The sequence below is a fragment of the Adiantum capillus-veneris genome, chromosome 2 (genome assembly GCF_014529385.1).
Source record: "Adiantum capillus-veneris isolate H3 chromosome 2, ASM1452938v2, whole genome shotgun sequence".
NCBI classification, from domain to species: Eukaryota; Viridiplantae; Streptophyta; class Polypodiopsida; order Polypodiales; family Pteridaceae; genus Adiantum; species Adiantum capillus-veneris.
The window spans coordinates 70,445,208-70,470,986 of NC_140932.1; the positions used below are offsets into that span (position 1 = coordinate 70,445,208).

The 25,779-nt window shown below is 40.3% G+C and overlaps 1 protein-coding gene across 5 annotated transcripts in view; it reads right to left on the bottom strand.

Moving 5' to 3' along the window:
* Window positions 1-25,071, bottom strand: part of LOC147462942 (uncharacterized) — a 41,527-nt gene extending 16,456 nt beyond the window's left edge. For 2 of the 5 annotated variants that reach the window (XM_086486200.1, XM_086486207.1), the window contains exons 1-2: window positions 24,116-25,071; window positions 16,344-16,406 (exon numbers count right to left, since the gene is read on the bottom strand). In XM_086486200.1, the coding sequence (XP_086342326.1) occupies window positions 16,344-16,406; window positions 24,116-24,953 (901 nt within the window). In that variant the 5' untranslated portion in view covers window positions 24,954-25,071. Of the gene's footprint in view, window positions 1-16,343; window positions 16,407-16,555; window positions 16,928-24,115 lie in introns of those variants that run through there. The other 3 variants (XM_086486214.1, XM_086486222.1, XM_086486191.1) reach the window with 2 other exon arrangements.
* Window positions 25,072-25,779: the final 708 nt, after the last annotated feature.

A 25,779-nucleotide genomic window follows, 5' to 3' on the forward strand; every position in this document is an offset into this window, starting at 1 on the left:
TTTTCCATTAGGAATCCTATATGTTGACTTTGTTCGCAATGATTGACTGACCTTTGGACTTCCTATTGCCTCATGGGTGTCTGCAATTTTGATCTTCTTTACTTCTTGTCTTGGTGGCATTCTCTGCTTTATAGCTTTCGTGGTTGCTCTTTGCTCTGTTTGATCTATACTTCTGATGCCTGATCTGCTTTAAGCTCTTCTGAGGTTATTTTTGATGGAGATGAATCATCTTCAATAAAATTTTCTTTGATATCAGTCTCCATTTTAACTATGTTTGAGGACTTTGTGCTCTTGTCCACGCGTGACCAGTCTTGGTCTTCATTCTTTGTTGTCTGTGATGACTCCGTCATGTTTGAACTCCGTATCTCTAACATCTTGTGGGCCATTGGCATTCCCACTATGATGTTATCTGTAAGATCTTTTGTTGTGATCACATGGAATTCGGCGAGGATGATCTGTGAACCTACTTGAATGGCGGTGGAGATGATTCCCCAGCATTTTGCTTGTTTGTTTCCAAATATGCTCACACATTCAAGAGCATCTTCCAGCTGTGGTTGGTCGTATTTTTTCCAAGTGTGAAAGGACATGAGGTTCTTGTCTAACTAGAAATCTAGATTCACTTTGTTTGAGAGTTTTTTTTCATTCTCACCAACAATGCTTTTGTGGTGGCAGTGTCTGTGGGTTGAACTTTTTCTATATTGGCTTTGTCTTGATCATCTGCTCCAGTTGGATGTTTACTCGTATGACTGTGATACTGCACCTTTTTCTTGCAATTGCTGAGCATTGTCTGTCTGCATTTGAGTAACTTTTGATCTTAGAAGATCCATTGTACTTTTTGGCAGAATCTGTCTCTTCGGAGGAGATTTTAGTGGTGACCTTTGTGTAGCCTTCTGGACTTTAGCTTTCATTAATTTTGACTTTTCTATCACTTGTTCTGGTAGCTTGAGGCTTTGCATCATCTTCAAATAGTCTTTGACTCCAAGTTTAACATCCATAGGGGCTTGTACAACGTCATGAACCTGCTTGTATTCATTATCGTCTGTATCTTGATATGCATATGTGAGCTTGGTCACATGCACTTGCTTGAACACTATGGGATTTCTCGGCTTTTGAATTTGACTTGTGGAGATCAGCTGAAACTTTTGTCCTTGATGATCTTCATAAAAGAATTTTTTTACAGATTTTGATGGGATCTGGGTCATTGGAAAACTTCCAACAACCATATGATCTTTCAATGGTTTTTGCTTTGAAGGGGTGTCCTGGCTAGAAGTTCTTGGGCTTCTAAATGGAGTAGCATTTTTTGGTACTATAGCTAAGCTTGATGGATTTGTAGCTCTCCCCTTCCTAGGGTGACCTCTATAGCCTGCTTGATTGTGAGAGTTCAAAACTGTTTGGCTCTGGTTTAGTCTCACCTTTTGGGATTGTGAAGGCACACTTTGGGTAGCAATGTTGATGTTTGGCATGTGTAGACCTTCTGCATAGTTTCCTATGTATCTCCATGAAACATGACAAATTATTCCCCAAGTCAAGCTATAGATAGCATTATCGTTGCTTTGATATTGTGTATCCCATGGGTCTCCTATGATATGAGCTTCTGTAGTTTCACGACCCAAGTCATCATAGATCTTAAACTTTTTTCTATATCTACAATTGTTTTGGTCAAAGTATATGCTCGCTTGGTCACAACGTGGAAGCTTGATTTCTGATGGAGGAGAGTTTGGCTTTGAACAAATTTTTGGGTTCACTCGGGTAATATCCTTCAGCTCTAGAGATGATGGGCTATAATAGATTCTTTCCTCTGAAATGAACCGTCCTTTTTGATCTATCACTGGACACACTTCTATGAGCTGGTATGTGGGCCATTCAAACACTGGTTGATCCTTTTTTTATAGTTGCCCTTTTTTGTCTACACAGTGTGCATATGAATTATGTGTGCCATACAAAGCTAACATCATCTGCTTTGATGTGTCCCTTAGACTCATGAATGATTGCACACTTGTGGTAATGGATGCAAAATCATTTGCAAACCTAACAGTCTTTTCAACATTCGGTGATATCTGGACACCTTGACCAAATTCATGCAGGAATTTGTTGTTCAAAGAATCAATTTTAAGCTTTTCAGGTTTTTGTGCATCTTTATGCTTATTTTGAACTTGCAGTGCTTTTATTGGTGTTTCTAACGATAATGCAAAATCATCTGATGCATTAAAAGTGACGAATTAGATGCACTTACATCGAGGTCGCATTTCCAATTTTCTTTGTACCTTGCTTGACAGTTGATGTGTCCCTGTTTTCTGGATTTCTTAGACAAGCTTCAAAAAAATATCCACTTTTTCGTCCACAACCTGAGCAATACGCCATGACTGGTGGTATTTCATTTGCTTCTATCATGTCAAACTCTAGCTGAGAAGTTTTAACTTCTATACTCGCCAATTTGTTGCCATCTTCTTTTAAAACACTGAGCATCAGGCTATAGACTACTTCATCCTGACCTTTATATTGCCTTTGACTTGGTTCTCCAATTAAACTTGCTTCAATTGGCTGATCTGTTGGATCTTCCATTACTGGCTCTCAATTGTAGATTTTACCAATGTAGTCCATGTACAACGATCGTGATTGCATATGCACTAAATGGATGCTTTGCTGGCTTGTGCAGGTTTCTGGATAACCACTTGGATCCATCTTGTACACTTTTATCTACACCTCGTCTTTGAGCTTTCAATACCTAGCTCCACTAAAGTCTGTGAACATCTGGGAGTTCTTTGAATTTGGATTTACTCTGATCAATAGGATTGTGGCTCCTGTGCGATTTTGCCACTCGTAAGATACCTATGGCCTTCCGAATCTGTATACAAAATCTTATCTCCAATGTAGTCATATAGCTGCAAAATTGGCTCTGTTGCAGTTGTGCATGTGTTGCTACTGCTATTGGTTGGCTTTGATTCTCGTGCATTTAAACTCTTGGCTCGACTAGTCCATGTTGTGCTTCATTTGTAAAGATGTCCTTTAGCAAATTTTGATGTTGCTCGGTCAATTTTCTCTTGCTTCGGCTTGACAAAACTACGTGGGCCAAAGTAATTTTTGCAGTTCACACTTTTTAGAGCCCAAGACTTGACTAGCTATAACTTGAATGTATCAGAATTGATTGCAACTTTTGAAATGATGAAAATTTGGGCCTTGAATAATCTAACCAGCGGATTAGATTGTTATCCATTTTTCCACTTGACTTGAATTCAGCTCCTGTCAAGCTCCCAATTCTTTGCCTGCGACCTGGTTCTTCAATCTGAGCTAAGTGAGTCAGCAAGTGAGATTTCAAAATTCTATCCTTGCAAGGAGCTAAAGGACTAATCTACAACTTGAAAATTGAGTTATCATGTATAAATATTGATCCGATGGAACCCAAACTTGACTAGTGACCTTGTATTATGTTGCTCTAACACTGTACAAGCTCAAAAGTCCAAAATCTTGTTTTTGGGACTCAAAAGTAAATAATGGCAATTATTTACTTTTCTCTGTTAAAAAAAAAAACTTTTTAGGCTTGTTTTGCCATTATAGACACCTTGTTGTAGTCTCTGGACAAGTTTGACTGAATTTGAACAAGATTTGCCCAAGTTATCAACAGTTTAGTGTCCGCAAACTCAGTTTTCAAGAATCTGGCTTAAGTCTCACTTCTATGATCCAAATTTAACCAAATTTGATATGTGGAGTCTACTTGGTTTTCTCAAACCTGTGGTATACTCAGTTGTGTGAAATTTCTCAATTCTGGAGCAGATGTAAATAATCGTGATTATTTACTTTTGGGATTTTTTTGTAACTTTTTACCAAAATGTTGATACCAACTGGTTAAGTAACTCAACTTAAGCTCCCTTGCCAAGTTTCATCGATAATTACTGCTCAATTTGTCAACAGTTTTGTGTCTATAGACTGACTTTTCAAATTTGGCCAAAAGTTTTACTTTAATGATCCTAATCTTACCAAATTTTTTATGAGTGCTCATTATATTATGACAAAACTGGTGGTATGCTTAGTTGGTCAAAAAAGTTGAAAAATAGGACAAAAGTAAATAATCGCAATTATTTACTTATGGTAAATCTTTGCATCTTTTTGGTCAACAGAGCATATATGCATGTTTAACACTTCAATCTAAGTCTCTGAGTCAAGTTTCATTGAATTTGAGCAAGATTTGCCAAGTTATCAACTGTTTAGTGTCCGCAGACTCTGATTCCAAGAGTCTAGCTTAAGTCTCAATTTTGTGATCCAAATTTCACCAAATTTGATTTGTGGAGTCTACTTGATATGTTGACCCTGTGATATACTCAGTTCTGCAAAATTTCTCAATTCTGGAGCAGATGTAAATAATCGCAATTATTTACTTCTGAGATTTTTTTGCAGCTTTTTTGCCAAAATGTTGATACCAATTGGTTAAGTAACTCAACTTAAGCTCCCTAGACAAGTTTCACCAAGTTTGGATAATTACTGCTCAATTTGTCAATAGTTTTGTGTCTGTAGACTGACTTTTCAAATCTGGCCACAATTTTCACTTTAATGATCCAAATCTTATCAAATTTGATATGAGTGCTCAATATAACATGATAAAATTGGTGGTATGCTTAGTTGGTAAAAAAAAGTTAAAAAATAGGGCAAAAATAAATAATCACGATTATTTACTTTTGGCAAATTTTTACATATTTTTGGTCATCTGAGCTAATGCCCATGTTTAACACTTCCATCTAAGCCTCTGAGTCAAGTTTCACTGAATTTCAACAAGATTTACCAAGTCACACTCAAGTTCTCGATAATCAGTACAGATTTCAGTTTTCATCAAGGTTTTGGTCTGTTTTATGATCCAAACTCTATGAACCTTCACAAAAGATGTTTGTAATTCTACATAGAGGGTATCAACCTTGGTCAGTTTTGAGCTAAAAGTAAATAATCGTGATTATTTACTTTTAGCATAAAATAAACACTTTTTGCAATTTTTTCAATGGACAGTCTTTTTATGACGCGTTTTAAGCCTCTGAGTCAAGTTAAAACTTAATTTGGTCAAAAATACCAAGAAAAGTAAATAATCTGAGTTTTGCAAACTCTTGAAAATTTACCCCAAAAATATTCTTAAGCTTACCCACTGGTTCATACAACTTTTAGAGCGTTACCTCCAGTCGGATTCAGTGGTTGACAGTCTTTTGGTACCGTTTCAAGCCATAGATTTGAATTTTTGCAACTTCACATAAACAACTCACAATTGGAGTGAGCAATGCTTTGAGATCCCACCTCGGATTCTACTTACCCTACTCCTAGGTTCTACTGCGATGGGGTTGTGGAAATAGTCCACAAACACTTGTTTTCTTGTTTTTTATGGTTTTTTGAGACTTGATTTTAAAACGTGTCTTGTCCATCAATCATTCTTAAAATCCTACATCCTACAAGGTACTTAGTAAGTACAATCTACTCCCAAGCTACCTCTACACAGCAAAAGACGACACTCTTAAGCTATGTGGTTTTTAAGAGAAAGTTTAACTCTAGGTGAACCTAGAGGAAGTTAATGGACAACTACATAAAACGCTCTTGTTTTCCCTAGTTTAGATCTATTTGTCCCCGGCAGCGGCGCCAAATGTGGGACGAGGTTTCTAACCTCACTCATATCTTATTGCAGACAAAGTGAGAATCACGGACATATATTGTCAATCCATGGATGAAGCTGACTTGGCTAGTGCATAGAGGCTACAAGAGGTTGTCAATCTCTTGGAAAACAACAAACAACTCGCATCTAAATCAAGCTACACTCAAATGACCGAAATCACCAAAAGCTAGTCGCTAATCAGCAAATAGATCATAGCCGTTACAGCATCAAACGACATGCAAACGTTACGAAACTTCTAAGACATGTTTATAAGACCTAAGCACACATGCATATGGTCTCAAACCTCACTTTTGATGAAGTGCAAAAATCACGATTATTAACAGCAGCGAGTTTTTGACCTAGTCGTTTTTGACCCAAAATGCATCTAAATGTTTAGCAATGATGCCCCAATACCCCACCTATACTTATTTTATCATTTTCTAGCTTAAATTACTACTTATGATAAAATTATACCGTGGGCTGGCGACACCAAAGGCTACGGATTACCATGAAATGTTTACCTCAACACGTAGAGCTCTTACCTGCGGTTGTAACGCAACAAACATCACTGCAATGTGACAACCGAGGAGGGAGTAGGAAGGGCGAGAAGGAGAGAAATGAGAGCCGCCAGCTCATGCTATGTTCTATTATTCAAAAACTTAATAGTAAACTTTACAAAGTTGGCTTTTATACGTTAGCCAAGGTCTAAAATGTGTAATGTCTGGCGCCCAAGACCTTTGAGGCTCCACAACTTATTGTATCTGCAACCTAGGTACACTAATTGATCTATTCTTTACATCTTGGAACTCTTATTGAGCCCGTAACACGTTACAATTATCACAATGGCTAAATAAATCGGGAAATTACAATACATGGCCATTTTGGAAAAATGTGAAAAGTGTGTAACTCCAATCTTCACTGCTTCTTCATATTCATCTTCGATGTGCATTCATAAGGCTTCGATATTTAACAACTCCTGTTAATCGACGTCAGCTCAGTTAACATTTGTTGTCCATATCACACTAGATTCAACCAGAGTGATTCATTGATAACTCTTAGAATACTCTGTGCTAAACCAAAAGCTTCAAGGTAAAGTGCTAAAATCTAAGGAGTATCTTCTAGGTCCTTCTCCTCCATCACGTGGCATCCAGAGCCAAGTATTTCCTAAACTTGACTAAATACCGGCGTGTTAGCTTACCTTTCACTTTCCTTTCCTTGTGAGCAAGACCACTTGGCATCCAAAGCCGAGTAGTTCCTAAACTTGACTAAATACTGGCATGTTAGCTTACCTTTCACTTTCCTTTCCTTGTGAGCAAGACCACTTCAAGAATAAGATTCTCCTCTATCTCTTCCAATTTGAGCTGCTCCTCTGGCTTGTTGTCCACTCGCACTTTACCTTTGAAAGGTCTCACTAGACTCACATGAAATGCATTCTGAATCTTCTAAGTATTTGATAACTTCAGTCTGAAGGATACATCATTTATCTTTTCTTGGGTCTAGAAAGGGTCATAGTATTTCATACTTAGATTTGGAGAATCCCTCTCCTTACCCTTCCATTTCCATAGGTGTGCCTTCTGGAATCGTAGTAGCACCCAATCATCTTACTTCAAGTGCAAGTCATGTTGATGCTTGTCTGCTGCCTTCTTATTCTGTGCCCTAGACTTATATAGACCCTCTCATACCTTGGCAAAAGCAATGTCCAAATCTTTGTGTATATTGATATGCTTCAAAAATATTATCTTAGGTGCTCAGAATAGGTGGAACCTTCTTGACACCCTTGATAATCTCAAATGGTGCCCTTCCTATGGACATATGTACTGTGTTGTTGTAGGCAAACTCCACCAAAGAAAAATACTTCTCCCATTAGGTCTTTTGATTAGAGATGTATAACTTTAAGAAGTCCAAGGTCAGTGAATTGGCTATCTTTGATTGCCCATCTGTTGTGGGTGAAATGAGGACGAGAATTTAAGCCGTGCAATTGCCCTCCAAAACAAGTCAAAAACAAGCTTGTAAAATGGGGATCTCTATCTGAAACTATAGATTTAGGCATACCATGTAATGAAAAAATTTGCGAGACAAACATCTTAGCCAAATGGTTGGATTTAACTGTCTTCTTTACTGACATAAAGTGAGCATGTTTTCTAAATCGATCGATGACTGTCCAAAATCCTTCATGCCCAGTCTGAGTCTTGGGAAGATAAAAAATGAAGTCCATTGCTATACTCTCCCAAGGTTGGCTAGGAATAGGTAGAGGTTGTAGTAAACCAAGTGTCTTATGCCTGTCAAATGACCTTTTGGCACACTAAGTAAACAAACTCGTCCACATCTGTTTTGAGCCACATCCAATAGAAATATTTTTCTACACCTTTCAAAGTGGTGTCTATGCCATGACCACCCACAAAAGGTGGAATGTCACTCTTTCAAAACCTTGTTCCTCAACCCTTGAGTAACACACAACATAGTCTTCTGCATCATGTAATCTTCCTTTAGAACATAGCCTATAGTTGCCTCCACACTTTTCAAATGGTCAAAGATGTTGGTAAAATATGGATTTGTGGTGTACTAATCAGCCATATCCCGGAAGTTTTGATGGTGAATTTCCAAGATAGCCAAAATCTGTGGCTTGTGAGACAACACATCTGCCACCAAGTTCTTCTTTCCCTTAACATGAACGATTTGAAAGTGAAACCATGACAAGATATTTATCCATCTCATATCTATTTGTCTGATAGATGTTTCTAGGACAAAAAGTATCTCAAAATTTGGTGATCAATAAGCACTGTAAATTGGCTTCAAGTAGAAAATGGCACCACTGAGGATGACTACCAATAGCTTCTTTTTGTAAATTTGTGCAACGCACTCTGGTCATGAGCACATTCCTCTCATAAGCTGCAAATCAGGTAGTAAGAACACTAGAGTAGTTGTCAACTTCTCTTTTATAGTCTTGAAGGCTACAATCTCTGATGGTCCACAAGAAATAGGAATCCCTTTCTATGTCAAAATGTGTAACAAAGAAGAAATCCCTACAAACTTTCAAATGAACTACTAGTAATACGAGCACACACCTAAGAAGCTTCAAACTTCATATACATTCTTCAAATGTGTCCAAATCTCTGATGGTTTTAACCTTGACTTGGTGCATCTTTACACCCTCTACAAAGATAATGTGACCCAAAAAGTGTATCTCTCATAAGAAAACGTCACTCATGCTGAGCTTCCAACATGTGTCCCCTCTCCAAAATTTAGAGAGAATGTTGTATGGGCGAGTCCTTGATTTACTATGTGCCATCTGTCGCTAGTGCTTCCACCACCTCCTCTTGCCCTTTGCCAAGTCGCCTCACACCCATCGTGCGATGGCTACTTTTCCCTCCTCACACTAGATTCCACTTAATAAAATGCAAAAGAAATAGTTGAGCCACCTACTAGCTTCAGAATCCCCATTTCTTACTCATTGGATTGTCAGCCACTTTCATTTTAGCAGATTTTACTAGTGTTCACTTTTTTATTTTTTTGGTCAAACTCACAATTGTGAGTGGATGTATATCAAATTCTTCCAAAAGAAATGTACAAAGCAACCTCAAGCTCTTGTTGAGCCCTGAGGGATCTCGCAATACAACAATAAGCTATTGGGATTAAAGCCCAAGTGGCCTCTTATGCAGATATGGCCGGCCGCCCGCCTAACTCACTTACCTCTAACTCTTTGTATATACTAACTTATACTTTGTGAATACTAAGGAATTGGGAGATAACCCTTCTAACAGTTCTCTGCGTACTGTACTGTGTAAGCTCACTGTGTGTGTGAGTGAGAGAGTCGACCCACGCTCCGCTCCGCGACTTCAATTGGTATTAGAGCCTTGGTTCAGTGCGGTTTTGCGCAATCGCGCGCACGCGCACTTTTCCGGCAGATTCTGGATCCGGAGTTCGAAAATTCACACTCGGCGTTCCGGGAGCGTATCCAGCAGGTGACCTGCGGTTTTACCCCCCTTTCGAAGCCGTTTATGCCCTCAGAATTTCGTTCTGAGCACTACAGCAGAAGATAGATTTCAGCCGCAAAGAAATCCGTCTTGTGTAGATTGGCAAGCAGGAGGTGGCCGACATCAATATCGGCATCGACATACATCACTCATTAGTCTTCAGAGCATCATCTATAGACCAGGTACACATATATATCATCAGATATGTATATTGGAGTCTGCATTGTTACTTCTTGTGCATGCCAGGTTCCAGGGGAGGTGTGGCCATACGACGGCTTGACACCACTGGCATGTATTGCAGATTGATGTACTGTGATTGTGGGTCTGCTAGTTGTGAGTCACGCTAGCAGACAGACCGCCGCAGCGGTCATAGGACAGTGATTGGTCTATTATAGGATGTATGCTAGTTATGGGCAGTTTGCTGAGCCATCTGAGACGGTCGTGTGTGAGGTTTTTTGAAGCCAAGCACTGGGGGCTGGGTTACCCAGTGTGAGGTGGATTAGGTTGCTGGAGTTCCCCTCTACACGCATTCTCTTCGGCGACTTTTATCCCTTAGGATGTATGACTTTGTGTAGACACTGGATTGCATCTTATGCGTCAGGCCGTTGAGGCATTGTTCAGGGTTCAGTCTTGAGACAGATACAAGTTCTGTCATCGCCCAGAGAGGAGATAGTGTATGCTTACAGGACAACATATTACAGAGATTTTTTAGATTTGTCACTGGTCAGCTATTTATGATTGTTTTTTGAGCTATCTTTTGGTTCCCAGAGCTCAGTTTACAGGGGAGACTCTGTCAAAAATTTTCAAAATACTGACAGTTCCTGAGGAGAGGTGTTCAGCTTGTTGATTACAGCTTGTTTACTGTGTACAGAGGCCAGTTTACAGGGGAAACTCTGCCGGATTTTTCTCAGAAGTAAGCAGTTTGGCAGATATGGCATCTTCTCAAAGTGAGACTCTTTACAACATAAAGAAGCTGGATGGCACAAACTTTCCATTCTGGAAGAAGCAGATTTGGCAAGTTTTGGTGCAGAAAAAACAAGTGAAGCCACTGAAGCTCAAAGAGGAGAGACCACAAGGTATGGCTGAAGATGAGTGGGAAGAGCTTGACGAGTTAGCTTGTTCCACAATCATGCTGACACTGGCAGCTTGCTCACAGAGGAAGTGAACAGGAAGAACATTGACAAAGGCAAAGGCAATAGTGCTTTGGTCGTTCGAGGGAGACAACAGTTTAAAGAGAAGAAGGGTAAGAAGGCACAAAACGAAAGTAAGTCTCGTGATTCGAAGTCAAAGGATGACATAGAATGCTACCATTGTGGCAAGAAGGGTCACATGAAGCGAGACTGTACGAAGTGGAAACAAGAAAAAGGAAAAACAAAGAGTTCTGAGCAAGATGAAAAGAAGAGTTCAGTGAAGATTGAAGAGGTGAATGTCACAGGATCTGGTTCAAACAGTGATTCTGGTATAGCAGCTGATGACATCTTCCTTACCAGCAATCTTGATTCTGTTTTCTTGACTGCAGAGGATGGACATGCTATGAGTGATTGGATTATCGACTCAGGGGCATCTTTACATGTTTCTCCGCACAAAGAGTGGTTTACATCATATGTGGCTACTAAAGATTATGTCAGACTTGGCAATGAGCAGGTTTGTGACATACTTGGAGTGGGAGATGTGCAGATGAAGTTTCAGAATGGCTCTTCTTTATGGCTCAAGAATGTTAGACATGTTCCAGCAATCCGAAAGAGCTTGATTAGTACAAGGAAGTTGGATGATGCGGGTTATGTGACAGTTTTTGGGAACAGCGCTTGGAAGATCTCCAAAGGTTCGATGACTGTAGCACATGGCAGCAAGTCAGGAACTCTGTACACTTTACATGTTTCAGAGGTTAAAAACCATGTAATTAATGTGATTGAGCAGCCAAGTGTGTCACTGTGGCATCGTAGGTTGGGACATATGTCAAAAAGAGGAATGGAAATACTTTCTCATTATGGTTATTTGCCTGGCTTTTCATTTCAAGATTTCGAGTTTTGTGAGCATTGTGTTTATGGTAAGCAAACACAGGAACCGCACAGATCAAAGAGGAATCATAGGGACGAACGGTTAGCTCTTGTACACAGTGATCTATGCGGAGGAATGCCTAGTTTGTCACTAGGGGGAGCAGCGTAATTTTGTACATTCATAGATGACTATTCTCGCAAAGTATGGGTTTACTTCTTGAAGCACAAGGATGAGGTGCTCAAGGTCTTTAAGACATTCTTGCAGTTGGTGGAGAATCAGAGTGGTCAGAAGCTGAAGTGCTTGAGAACTGACAATGGTGGAGAGTACGTTTCCAAAGCTTTTCAAGACTTTTGTGAAGCAAAAGGGATTAAGCGGGAACTTACTGCACCATATAATCCTTCACAGAATGGGGTTGCAGAACGTATGAATAGGACCATACAAGAGAAGGTTAGAAGCATGTTGTCAAATGCTGAGTTGCCTGATGGATTTTGGGCGGAAGCAGTGGCTACAGCAGTCCATTTGATCAACAGGTCTCCTAGTAGGGTTCTGGATAAGAGTGCAGTGGCCGCGATGCTATGGACAGGCAAGGCACCTTCATATAAGCATCTCAGAGTCTTTGGTTGTGAAGCTTATAGCCATATTCCTAAGGAGTTCAGAAATAAGTTAGAACCAAAGAGCAAGAAGTGTATATTTCTTGGCTACGGAGAATCGGGCGAGATGGGTTACCGGCTTTGGGATCCTGAGTCCAAAAAGCTTATTCGTAGCAATGATGTGCATTTCAATGAAGCCAAGTTTCACGCTAAGCCAGAGAAGACAGAGGAGATCAGAAGAGTTGTCTTCAGGGAAGATGGACCTAGTGCTAGCACATCAAGACAGCATGGTCAGGCTCAGGAACAACCTATAGTGGCTAGAGAGGCAGAATCAGTTGTGGTGAGACGTTCAGATTGTGTCTCCAAACCACCTGATCGTTATGTGCCATCTCTAAATTATGTCATGCTCACAGATTGCGGAGAACCATCTTGTTACAAGGAAGCATTACAAGTGGTTGACTCGAAAAAATGGCAGTTGGCCATGCAGTCAGAGATGACAGCTCTGCATAAAAACCAGACATGGAAGTTGGTTAAATTACCACAGGGCAAAAAGGCTCTACCTTGTAAATGGGTTTACAGATATAAGATCACCGCTCATGATAGTCAGCCAAAGTACAAAGCAAGGCTTGTTGCCAAGGGCTTTAAGCAAGAACAAGGCATTGACTTTGATGAAGTCTTCTCTCCAGTGGTCAAGATGACTACATTGAGATGCTTTCTTGCATTGGTTGCTATATTGGATTTGGTGTTGCACCAAATGGATGTCAAGACAGCGTTCTTGCATGGTGATTTAGATGTGGAAATTTACATGCAGCAGCCAGAAGGGTTTGTTGAGAAAGGCATGGAACATTTGGTATGCCAGTTGTTAAAGAGTCTTTATGGCTTAAAACAATCACCGAGGGCATGGTACCATAAGTTCCACCAGTTTATGCTTTCTCAAGGCTACAAACGTAGTGAGTTCGATCACTGTCTATATACAAAGAAGGCTAAGGATGGCAGTTGGCTGATCCTTATTTTGTATGTGGATGACATGTTGATTGCTGGCAAACACTTGGAAGAAATTTCAGCTTTGAAGTCAAAGATGGCAAAATCGTTTGACATGAAAGACATGGGTGAGGCAAGTCATATACTTGGTATGCGCATTGAGAGAGACAGATCAAAGAAGTTGATTTGGTTATCTCAAACAGAGTATATTGACAAGGTTTTGCAACGTTTCAATATGGAGAAGGGAAAGGCATTGAGTGTTCCATTGCCACCATATGTGAAACTTAGCAAACAAGATTGTCCTGTGTCTGAGGAAGAAAAGGCTGAAATGGATAAGATTCCATATGCGTCTGCAGTGGGTAGTTTGATGTATGCAATGATTGCTACACGTCCGGATATTGCATTTGCAGTGGGAGTGGTTAGCAGATATATTTCAAATCCAGGCAAGAAACATTGGGAGGCAGTGAAAGGTATCATGAGATACTTAAAACATACAAAGAGTATGCGCATATGCTATGGTAGTAAGGATTTGAGTGTCAGAGGATACATTGACTCAGATTATGCAGGAGACTTGGATAAGAGGAGATCTACATCAGGCTATGTCTTTACATTGGCTGGAGGTGCCATATCATGGCAATTTTGATTACAAGATTGTGTTACGCAGTCTACTACAGAAGCTGAGTATGTTGCAGCAAATGAGGCATGCAAAGAAGCTATTTGGCTTGGTAGATTGGTTGCAGACTTGGGAATCAAAGTAGATATGCCAGAGTTATATTGTGATAGTCAAAGTGCTATACAATTGGCAAAGAATCCAGTGTTCCATTCGAAGACTAAGCATATTGATGTCAAATATCACTTCATTAGGGAAGTACTTGAAGACAAGCAGATACAACTGCTGAAGATCCACACCAAGGACAATCCTGCTGATCTACTCACAAAGGGACTTCCAGGAGAGGGCTTTGTGCATTGTAGTGAGTTATTGGGCATTGGATAGATGGCAGCCATGTAAATCTTTGTACATTTATGTTCATAGATTTACAGTTACTTAAAGTGCCACATTGGACTTTAAGTGGGAGGTTGTTGGGATTAAAGCCCAAGTGGCCTCTTATGCGGATATGGCCGGCCGCCCGCCTAACTCACTTACCTCTAACTCTTTGTATATACTAACTTATACTTTGTGAATACTAAGGAATTGGGAGATAACCCTTCTAACAGTTATCTGCGTACTGTACTGTGTAAGCTCACTGTGTGTGTGAGTGAGAGAGTCGACCCACGCTCCGCTCCGCGACTTCATAAGCTACCTGGCCCTAACAAGAGGCAAACTGCCCATCTTTTGGTTCGTCCACTTCGGTCAGCATGGCACTGATTGCCCTATTCCACTGGGTTGATTCTTCCTTTTAACAATGGAAACGATCACTTTCTTGCTTTCTAGTAAAATTTCTATGAAGCTAGTTGTTGATAGAGCATTCTCAAACACTCGAGAGTTCTTGGCCTTTTGGACTTGCTTGAAGTAACAGAATCTAACAATTTGCATGTATACAAGTAGCGCTTCACTTTTCGTCACCTTCCCTCTTCTAAGAATAGGTTTTTCTTGAACAAACCTGTTTTCCAGGTCCTTGTACCCATTTGCAGATCTTCCCTTCTAGGACACTTATAGCCGGACACTTCATAAGTGAGGGAGGTCCTCACTAGTTACTTTGCAGCTCGAGTATCTATCTAAAACAATATCTATGGCTAGAATCTTTACTCTTGTCAACAAAGCCCCCATAATAATTCCATAAGAAGATCTACACTGACAGTGACCATTCAGGATCCTAGATGTTATTCATTATCACCACCCATCTTGACTCTGGCCATTGATTCCCCATTGGAAGAACCAATTAGCCAAAATCATTATAGTGTGATAGAAAACCTTGGTTTGTGGTTTAAAGAAGTGTCTCCCTTTTGGCCATCACAAGGCTTTCCACTTGAACTTGGAATCGCACACATGCATACAATAGTTTTCAAGCCCCTTTTGTTAGGGTAAGCCCAACTTGTGGCACTATGTGGGAAAGCCCTCTAGTCACCTAGGAAGAGATAAATGTTGACATGGTCCAATAGCAAGAGGATGCAACCTCTTTAGCCAATGATTGTAAAGCACTAAACCTATATAGAAGCTACTCTCTAATCACTCAATTGCACTTTGAACATTATCACTGTGTCTATAGTCTCTCTCTCTATGCTCTTGCATTTGGCATAACCTAACCCTAACCACCATCTCTCTAACCCTAATTTTAACACCATGGTTATGCTAAAGCTTCACCCTCCATAGCCTAGTGATAATCATTGGTGATTAGGGAGTACGCTTCTGCATCGATTAACCCATCACCTCCACTGTTCTATTGATGAATAGTCGTTCAGTCCCATTGAGGTGGAACTAGGTAGCCAAATAATCTGGTCCTTTCCAGCTTCAATTGTTTGCTGTCCTAAAAATGGGCTAGCCAACTGAGTCCTTTGTTGTTATTTTTTCTAGCAATTTCTCTCCAATATGGGTTCAGAAGGATGCTTCAATCATGTCCTTTATCATAATAGCCCATGCATGGTCTTGCTTAGTGATCGATGTAAAAACTTTGGCATACTGGGCCTCTGCATGAATTACAGGGTTAAGAATTCCAATGCCACCTTGCTCCACTAGTCTCATGACAAACTCCCACTTGGCCCAGTGTCAAGGCATCGATATTTTAATGTGTTCATTTTAACCTTCACTAATATCTAACCAAAGGGTGGGGTTCTGAATATCTCAAGTGAAACTCTCAACTACTTTTGTTACTCTTTTTTTTGGGAGCCAAACTCACAATAGTGAATGCGATTATAAAGATCAAAACAAAATTACATGGTAAGCCCTGCTCAACAGACCGAGCCAGGGCATCTAGAGACATTCAACAAACTTCAACAATTTCTAAGAAAAAGAGAATCAAATTTTGCATTATAAATCACACTTGCAAATCATAAGCTCATTTTTAGGAAAGTTGTGTTGAAGGACAAGGACCTCTCAACGTCTCACAATCAAATTACACTTTTTTGAGCCTTAAATACAAAACTTAATTTAAAAGATAAAGGAATTTTAGGCTAGAAAAGCAATAAATAAAAGTTTTCACACTTTTGATAGATGTTACAATTTTGCTAGGTTTGTGAGAATACCTAACATCCATATGCTACTGACCATCATGCTCAGTCTTGTAGTGTCTTTGTTAGAAGTTGAGCCTATCAAAAACAGAAAGAACGAGCACATTGTAATTACGAGGGTGGATATAAGAATTGTGTATCTTAATAATGTAGTGATGGATAACTTGAGGCTCATCAATGTGTGTGTGTGTGTGTGTGTGTGTGTGTGAGAGAGAGAGAGAGAGAGAGAGAGAGAGAGAGAGAGAGAGAACAAAATTTGCATGCAAGTTTCCATGTGATGTAAGAGGGAAACAACTAGAGTTTATGTGCCCATACGTTCCTATGCTCTTGTGTAGAGGTTGCGTTGCTGTGATGCTTTAGGAAAAATCTTGTATGGCTTGCCTTGATCAACCTTCTTGTATTAGGGATAGCGGGACAAGCTAACGACAATGGAATGCAAAAGGCGGCCTCTGATTGAGATCTTTGGTTTATAGCGCGAGCTAAATTTTGTTTCAAGCAATGGCTCAAAAAAAGGCCCGATTGAGATCTTTGGTTGATAGTGATAGGGGAGAGCTTATGGCATGTGGTAGGCACCAAAAGAGGCCATGCATGAACTACAACTAAAAGGAAACAAACATGGTTCAGATAACAATCTTCAAGAAAAAATGATATTGTGAGAACTCTCCCTCATAAAGAAGAAAAAAATTATAAAAAAGGGAAGCATGGACCTTTGAGCATGGACCTTACCTCTTGGGAAATGATGTTTGAGGTGCACACACATGCATTCTCTTTCTTCTGTTTCATTGTATAGTACATATATAATTGCATAATTTTAAATAAGTTGAGATATTCAAAATATTAATCTAGTGTTTCTATGGTTAAGTGGACATCAATCCTTAGTCATTCAAACTTATAGTGAGTGAAAACTATCTCTTGACCACCTTTCCTTTTTAGTGGCAATTTTTATAGTCTATGAGAGTATTTCACTACATTTAAGCTTAAAGATAAAGCCTAACCTATAGTTTAGCAATGAGAAGGTATCACGCACTCTCTCTCTCTCTCTCTCTCTCTCTCTCTCACACACACACACACAAACACACACACACACACACACACACACACACACTCACTCACTCACTCACTCTCTCTCCCCATCAAGTAAGATGGTAGGGTACCTTTGGAAGATTGGAATCAAAAAATGCATGTCACATGACCACAACTTGCATTAGGTAAATTTTGGGGAATGCATGTCCTCACCTCACCTCTCTTCAAAAACATTTTGGTGAGTTTTTTTTTCAAATGAGCTCCAAACTTTGTGGAGTTTCTACATTTGAAGTCTACTTGTCAAGAGCTATCCATTGATATATGGGTAGATAGGGTTTGGAAATGGGAGATGGGTGCTATATGCAAGATTCTTTAATTTTCACCAACAAAATCAACTTCTACTTTACATGTGTAGATGTGAAAAAGACACAAATGCTAACGCTAGTTGTGTGTGATATTAAAAATTAAGTCAATGTTGGTATGTGTGTGTGTGTGTGTGTGTGTGTGTGAGAGAGAGAGAGAGAGAGAGAGAGAGAGAGAGAGAGAGATGCTAATGTTGGCTGTGTGTAATAGTAAAAATTTACAAGATGTTGGTATGTACATGTGTGTGCGTGTGTGCGTGTGTGTGTGTGTGTGTGTGTGAGAGAGAGAGAGAGAGAGAGAGAGAGAGAGAGAGAGAGAGAGTAATAGTGTAGGAGAGAAGCAACTAAGAGATTGAATTGATAGAGACTTAATCATAGTTAAGCCTTAGCTAAAGAAAGACACAAGAGTTTTAAGTATGAACCTATCCTACTCTACTGGATCCTTTTTCATCTCATTAGGTAGGATCTAATGAGATCCCTTTCTTGTCTAATAAATTTGCACCATCATTCTCACCAAAATCCTCAAGAAGTCATGTGTGCTCGAACTATGCACCTCACAATGCTTAAACTAACCGTTTTACCTAAAGCCATGCGAGCAAAATGGCCAACAATATTTAGGAGATAATTTAGGTCTTGGCACAATTTTCAGACTGTTTGAATGTTCTAGAACACCTAAAAATGCCTCTTCTCCTTCCATGAAGGTTACTTACCGATGTTTCTCATCAATATACTTTTTGTATCAATCGAACATTTCGATGATCAATTTTTAGCATATCCATATGATCTTGGATTAAGTCCTTGACTTGCTGAATTTTCTCAGCAGTCAACCCCACTATAATTGGTGATCTAAGGTGAAAGCCATAGATAAACACAAAAGGACTAAAGTGTATTGTAACATGCTTAGCACTACTATAAGCAAACTTCAAAAGAGGGAGGCAATCTTCCCAATTGGATTTCTTCTTGCTAACGTATTGCTCGTAGCATATTCTCTAAACTTGGGTAACTCGTTCAATCTACCCATCCATTAGGTTTTATATATTGCTCACATCCATGTATCAAGAACCTCCTAGCAATTATGGTATGGAGGTGACTAAAGCATTTTCCAGAGGCTTTCTATATGAACAATTGAAGGGACATATCGATTGGACGTTTTTTGAGAGTATGATTACACATATGGATGCAGCCAAATTGGAGGCAAAGAAGTAGAGATGGGTAGTTTTCCATTCCTCCTTTGCCGCTCAGAGTTCTCGACAAATGACGAGGACTCCAGATCGCTTGGAAGCAGGTAAGGAAACTCCCATCTCTAGAGCGGATGATGTACAAATGTTTTTTAATTTGGTCCACCATCTCTTGCAAATTTAGATACTACTTACAACATGGTTGAAAGCAGGCATGATTTGGAATTATTAGAGCACTGCAATGAAGCTACCAAAAACCTTGAATTGCATAAGGCATATGTGCACCGATATAAAGGTGCCAATATTCTAGTGGACACACTCATTGGGAAATTGAAGGATGCAAATGCTACATTACAGAAGGTAGAATACAACATGGATGCTGTGGATGTATTGCATGTGGAGAAGCTTAGAAATAATGTGAGTAGGTTGTTTGACAATCGAAACATTGCAAGGAATTGTTGTGGACAAGGCATCAACTGAGGCTTTATCTAGGGCTCAAGAGGAAAGGGACATGTACTATTTTGGCTACATTGCTGCAAGCAAAGATACATGCATGGAGATAGGTTGCATGCAACCCATTTCGAGGGCTATGCAGGATTTAATGATGCTCGAAAGTATCGATGGCAATTTTTAAGGAGTTCAATCACAAACCAAACCATCATCGATGCCCTTAAGCAATTGTGATGCATCCAAAAGCATGGACTATGGTACTTCCTATATGATAGGTATTAATAATGACCATATATAGATCAATTAATGCCACATAGTGGTGGTTACTAGTGATAAGGTGGTAGCTAACCTTGGTAGATAATGTAGCTACCACTATGAGACTATTACCTACTAGGATCAAATTGGTAGCTCCCAATGGTTAGACTGTCCATTGCTTAAACTAGTAGCCACTAGTACAAGATTGGTAGGTACCAGTCTCATAGTGGTAGATGCCATGCTATCCCTAGTAAAGGTAGCTACCAATATGGTTGTGGAAGCTATTATTCTTCCATGAAATTCTTGATGGTCACAAGGTAGCTATCACTTTCAGCTTAGTAGTTGTCAGGACCACTCTCAACACAAAGTGGTGGCTACTAGTGTTAGGGTGGTAGCTACCTTTGGCAGACAATGTAGCTACCACTATGAAACTCGTACCTATCATGATCACATTGATAGATAGTAGTGGTTAGATTGTCCATTGCCTAGACTAGTAGCCAGTAGTACAGGACTAGTAGCTACCAACTTGATAGTGGTAGCTGCCATGCTATTACTAGTAAAGGGTAGCTACCAGTATGGTAGCCAAAGCTAACAGTATGGTAGCGGTGACTACCATATTGGTAAGGTATCAGTCTCATGGTAGTAGTTTCCATGCTATTACTAACCATTTTGCATTTACCAAACAATCAAGAAGTAGAGGAATGGAATGGAAAGTAGAGGAATGCTATTACTAACCATTTTGCATTTACCAAACGCTGATCCAAAGCCGATGATCCAAAGCCGACGACAAACATCACAAGAACAAAGTTATATAGCTTTTCTAGAATATTACGATGTTTTTGCTTGGGAGCACACAGATCTGAAAGGGGTTTGCCAACACAAAACACCACTTAAGCTTGATGCTAGACCAATCAGATTGCAAAGATACAGAATGAATTTGAACTATACTAAGAAGGTCAAATAAGAGATAGACAACCTTTTGAAGGCAGGGTTCATGCCAGAGGTGGCGAGTAGTGATTGATTATTCCCTATAGTGGTAGTTTCTCCAAAGAAAAACGGTAAACTCAGGGTGTGTGTGGATTATAGAAAGTTGAATGCTCAAACCATCAAAGACCCATAAAGCATACAAAAATTTGCTTTGACCACGCTCTCTCATAGATATGCAGCAGAAAACATAAGTCACAGCTTGACCCACCTACCTTGGATGTGATCATTACTGTATCATATTGAATTACTTATGAGCGCTTTGTACGTGAATGAAGTTCGTTTGATGAAAAAAATTTAAACATTCAATATCTGATTGTGTCTTTGACAAAGTGATTGGTGTTATAGCAAAAGAGTAAACAAAGATGAGATGGAATTGAGTACACCATATTGGCATGCCATGCACACAAAGCAAAAAAGTAAAATGATAAACCCTTGGTGAGAGTGCTGGTATCAACAAAGTGAGCTGATACCATAAATGCCGTGCACAATCTGGACTGGCATGGATACATCACAATTCATCGTTGGAATGTGAGCTTATATCCCTATATTGCCAAATCCCCAAATCTGTGTGCCAATGCCCGTAATTCCAAGTCCATGGGCAATATCTTGACATGAGTTAGAAGCCTTGCTTCAAGTGAAACCGTCAAAGCACGTTGCACAACAAACAATATTTTTCAAAGTAAAGATTGAAACATGGAAAAACTTGAAATTTTCTAACCTGGTAGTCCTACTGTAGCCAGTTGTCCTGAAATTTTGAAGAAAAAACTCATTCGAAGTTGGCTCAAATCCATATTTGTTGCATGAGAGAGAATTATCGTATGTACCATATATGCCCTCTTAGCACGTAATGAAACAACCTGTAAATACATTGCCAAGTCCCCCCCAAGTTTGTATGCTCATAGCATATTCCAAACGTGGGCAGTCTCAATGCAAGACGCCGAAATTGAAGCCTTGCTGCACATAAGTACTTTTGTGCCTATAACCAGGATGCTGCTGTCGACATGCAATTATCATGGTAGAAGAGAATCGACCTTGTTGAACATTATCAGCTAAACGACCATGTCAAATATCACATCGTATTGAGAATTATAAAAGTATTTGTAATTGATGTTTATCATAATTGCAATCACAAAGCGTACATAGAATTGGCTAATAGTATTGCGTTGTAAGTATTCACCGTCGGCTTCTAGGAGCGGTGACAAGTAGTCGGCCATGCCGAGCAACTTTGCACCCTTCATCAAGTCTAGCAGGAGGCTATGCTAATCTCCTTGAGAAAAAAGAACATTACCAAATGGCCATGCTTTTGATCAACACTATTTACACTCAAGCCGTGATTGATTCGGATTTGCAAACCAATCATTGGTCCTTTGCCGACAATGTATGCATCAAAATTGTAATGCTTATGATAACTAGCACAAGCCGTGCTTGTGCTTGGAGTGCTTAAAGTGAACTCACCTCTGTTGCATGACAGAGTTATGTAGCATGTTTTGAAAAATTTATCAAACAAACCAAAAATTTATGCATACAATAATACTCACTGGACTCGACTTGCCGTATCGATCGCGTGTAATCTTGTCTTTGCCATTGCAAGCCCAGGCTTACATAAAAGCTTTATTGTCTTTGTTGATTTTGTCCTTGCCTTTGCCAATATTGAATCATGCTGAGGCGGCCTTGTTAAATAGTCATTTATCGAGAATTTAAACAAGCCAATGCCATGCGTGGCTGTCATAAATAAGCATGGCTTGCAAGCTTTACTATGGCCATGGTCAAAATGCCCCTCGCATGCCTTGCAGAGGTTTTGCATGTGTTTCTTGCGGTAAGTTTTTCATGTGTTTCTTGCAATCGAATGGAGCCTTGCTTCTGTGTAATCTAATTGACAACCAAGGCATGCGTCATATGTATGATAGTTGTACAACTGTAGACGTGTTGCTGCAATTTTCCACCAACCTTGCATGGCCATTGCTTGCATGTATGAAAATGAGGCCAATGGTGATCTTTTGCATGGCGCTACCGACTCGAGCCATGGGCCAAAGCCCTTAGTTGTGGGGGGGGGGGGGGGGGGGGGGGGGGGGGGACAAAATTAGGACGCCCACCTTTGCTTAAAAAAACAATGGCGAACTGACCTGCAACAACACAAAGAAAGCAAGGGAGAGGGATGGAGAGGGCCTTGTGTAACAAAATCAGTTGTTGCAGAGTCAAAATGTCCATCCCTCAACCATGCAAACTTGGAAAAGTTTCTTGCAACGTGTTTCATGCATGTCAAAATTTGTGCGTGTGCGCATAAGCGATTGTTCTCATGGCTTTGTCCTTGGCTCTCCTCTATTGGTCGTCCTCACCTTCCTTACAGGAGACCGATCCCATGGCCCTTTATCTATCGGGCCTCTGCACCCTCTTGGAGAAAGCAACCATGCACAACCCTTCACTCTGTTGTACTCCTTCCAAGCTCTCTTGGCTTGCCTTCCATTAGAGAGAGAGAGAGAGAGAGAGAGAGAGAGAGAGAGAGAGAGAGAGAGAGAGAGAGAGAGAGCATGCCTCACCATGCAAAGGATTCGTACCCTTCTCCTTCCCTCCTCCATAGCTTCTCCCTCCCCTGAGCTTTGATACCAATGTAAGAGTGAGGGAAGACATACCTGTGAATAACCACCCAACTGTCCTATATAAAGGCCCCTGGCCCTCTGACTCTTACCTATACATAGACCCTTAAACTGCAAGTGTGTCTGGCACTTTCCGTGCCCTCCTAGTCCTACCCTTGACATGACATGACCCCCCAAGAAGGAAACATTGCATTGTAAAGTTTCTCAAAATCTCAAAGTGTCTTTTTTTTTTGGAAAAACAATTAGTCCAAGTATATCCTTGTCTATTTATTTGTCCAATAATCTAAAATTCTACATGCAATAGTGATATCGTACCAAATGTACAAAGCAATATGTAAATCGACCATGTGAGCTCATTAGTACACAAATTTGAGGAAAATACAAATATAAGAGGTCGTTTTTAATTGATTTAGCTAAAGTGAGATAAAGCTTGTTAAGAGAGGAGGTGATCTTCTTCATACATATGCATGTAAAAGTTGGCTAAATACTCTTTGAACTCGCATGATATAGAAAACGTCTTTGAGGTGAAAGCGCTCCCCCTCTCCGCGGAGACTAATCGAGGGCTAATCCCAACATGCTAAGCCATGCCCTCGATTAGTCATCATATAGCCACTTTAATCAACATTTCTGTTTTGTTTTTGGGTTAAAGGAAAAGATACTAGCTAAGAAATGAGAGAGGAGCAAGAGCCCCTAGCTTGTGATCACAAGGATCCTCATTTGAGAGCCCAATGCTAAACACCCATGGGGGTTAGCATTAGGTGGATGAGATTATCGTTTAAAAAACTTAAAGCTACCGGCTTTGAGTATGTATGGATTTAGGAGTCATATTTCGATGCTAGCCAACTTCTCTCTCTCTCTCTCTCTCTCTCTCTCTCACACACACACACACACACACACACACACACACACAAATTAAGAGAGAGAATGTAAAAAATTACCTGGCGGGCACTCCGTCGTAACATTCAATCCGGAAGGGCAAACACAAATGAAGTTTGAGTTGTCATCAAAGGCGCATGAGCCATGGCTTGCTTCACATATATGGCAACCCGGAGAATAGGTGGCTTCATCATATTCAAAGTGGAGGGGAATTCCATAGGACCAAATGTTGGGGTTTCTATAATCCGATGAAAAATCTTCACCTAGCCCAAACCTGTATATGCTTGTATAAGACAAGCATCCATAACTACTTGGATCTATTTGAAATGGTGGGCTACCCTCCCGCATGGCCGCGGAGGTTAGCAGGCAGCAACTTCGTATATCGCTATTCATGCTCAACCCTAGATTTGTTATGCTAGGACAATATCCATACAAGTCTTGGCATATTTGAGCTCCATTTGCATCACACAGGCTAGTTGGTGAGGTTTGCACAATTGAAGATGAAGATGTGCATGCTAGGAGTACAATGTGGGGCCCTTGTACTGTGAAGGGAGTGCCTTCTTGCAAACCGAATCCAATGCTTGTCCTCTGCATCTCGCCGCATGTTGACAACTTCTTGTCCTTCACGATGAGGATCTGTGGCTCATAGGCTATGCGTAGCACCTCATAGCGGCCTGTGTGGGTGGTGAGAAGAAACTTGCCTTTGGAGCACTTGGCATAGTTTTGGAAGACAGTGTTACCACAGCCTTTGGCGGTACCGAAGGGATAGCTTATGGCTATATCTCCACAGGTGTTGGAGCAAGCCGGGGAGGCATGGACGAAGGCGGCGAGTGCCGCTAGACTTTCCATCAACAAAATGGCTACCAACATTATGTGCCTGCTTCTCCACTGCTGCATCATGGAAGCTGGGGAGAGAGGAAGGCTTAATGAGCTCTGTTGCCTTGCCCGGCGAGCAAGCAAAGTTGACTCTCTCACAAGGTTGCCCAATCGCGTTGCGTAGACAGACGGCAAAGAGAGCTCTGTTGCCTTGCCCGGCTATTATAAGTACTTATAGCCTAGTGGCATATATTCGCATTAGCCGTAAACCATACTCTTCCAACTCAATTGAATACTCAAAGCGCACTTCTACCTCTTGGAGTGTTCTGTTGGGAACCCAAAAATTTAAATTCAAATAAAAACCTAGTCTTGCTTGGTTGGCCTTGCCAAAAGTCGTTTATATGGATTAGTACTAGTGTGTTGATGCGCTTTAGTTGCGGCGAGTAAGAGACATACTGCCTCTATGTAGTAGATTGTAGTGTAGAGAAGTGCAAAAATTAACTTGGGCTTCGGACTTGGTCATTGAGTAGGCATCTTGTGCGAGTCTGCAAGGAAGAGAACGTTGTTTTGTCAAGCTAAATGAGTAGTTAAACTTTTCATCATACAATGAGGAAATGCCACAAACTATAGACCATATATAGTGTGTGTCATACAAATATGCCGTACAGAGGTATGGTGGGGAGTCGGCACTGTGTCTCTCCAAAATTTATAAGAAACGAAAGTTATGTCTTACCTTGTAGTCTAGTTGTGTGATCCAAGCAAACACATAGACATGGAGATTTGAATGTAAGTTGCCAAATAGTTTTGTCCATTGGTTTATAGACGCTCCCGTTTTTTATTTGCTCCTGTTCTAATAGACTTCTCTAAACAAGTCATTTTTCACTTTGTAAATGAGAATATTTTTTCCTCA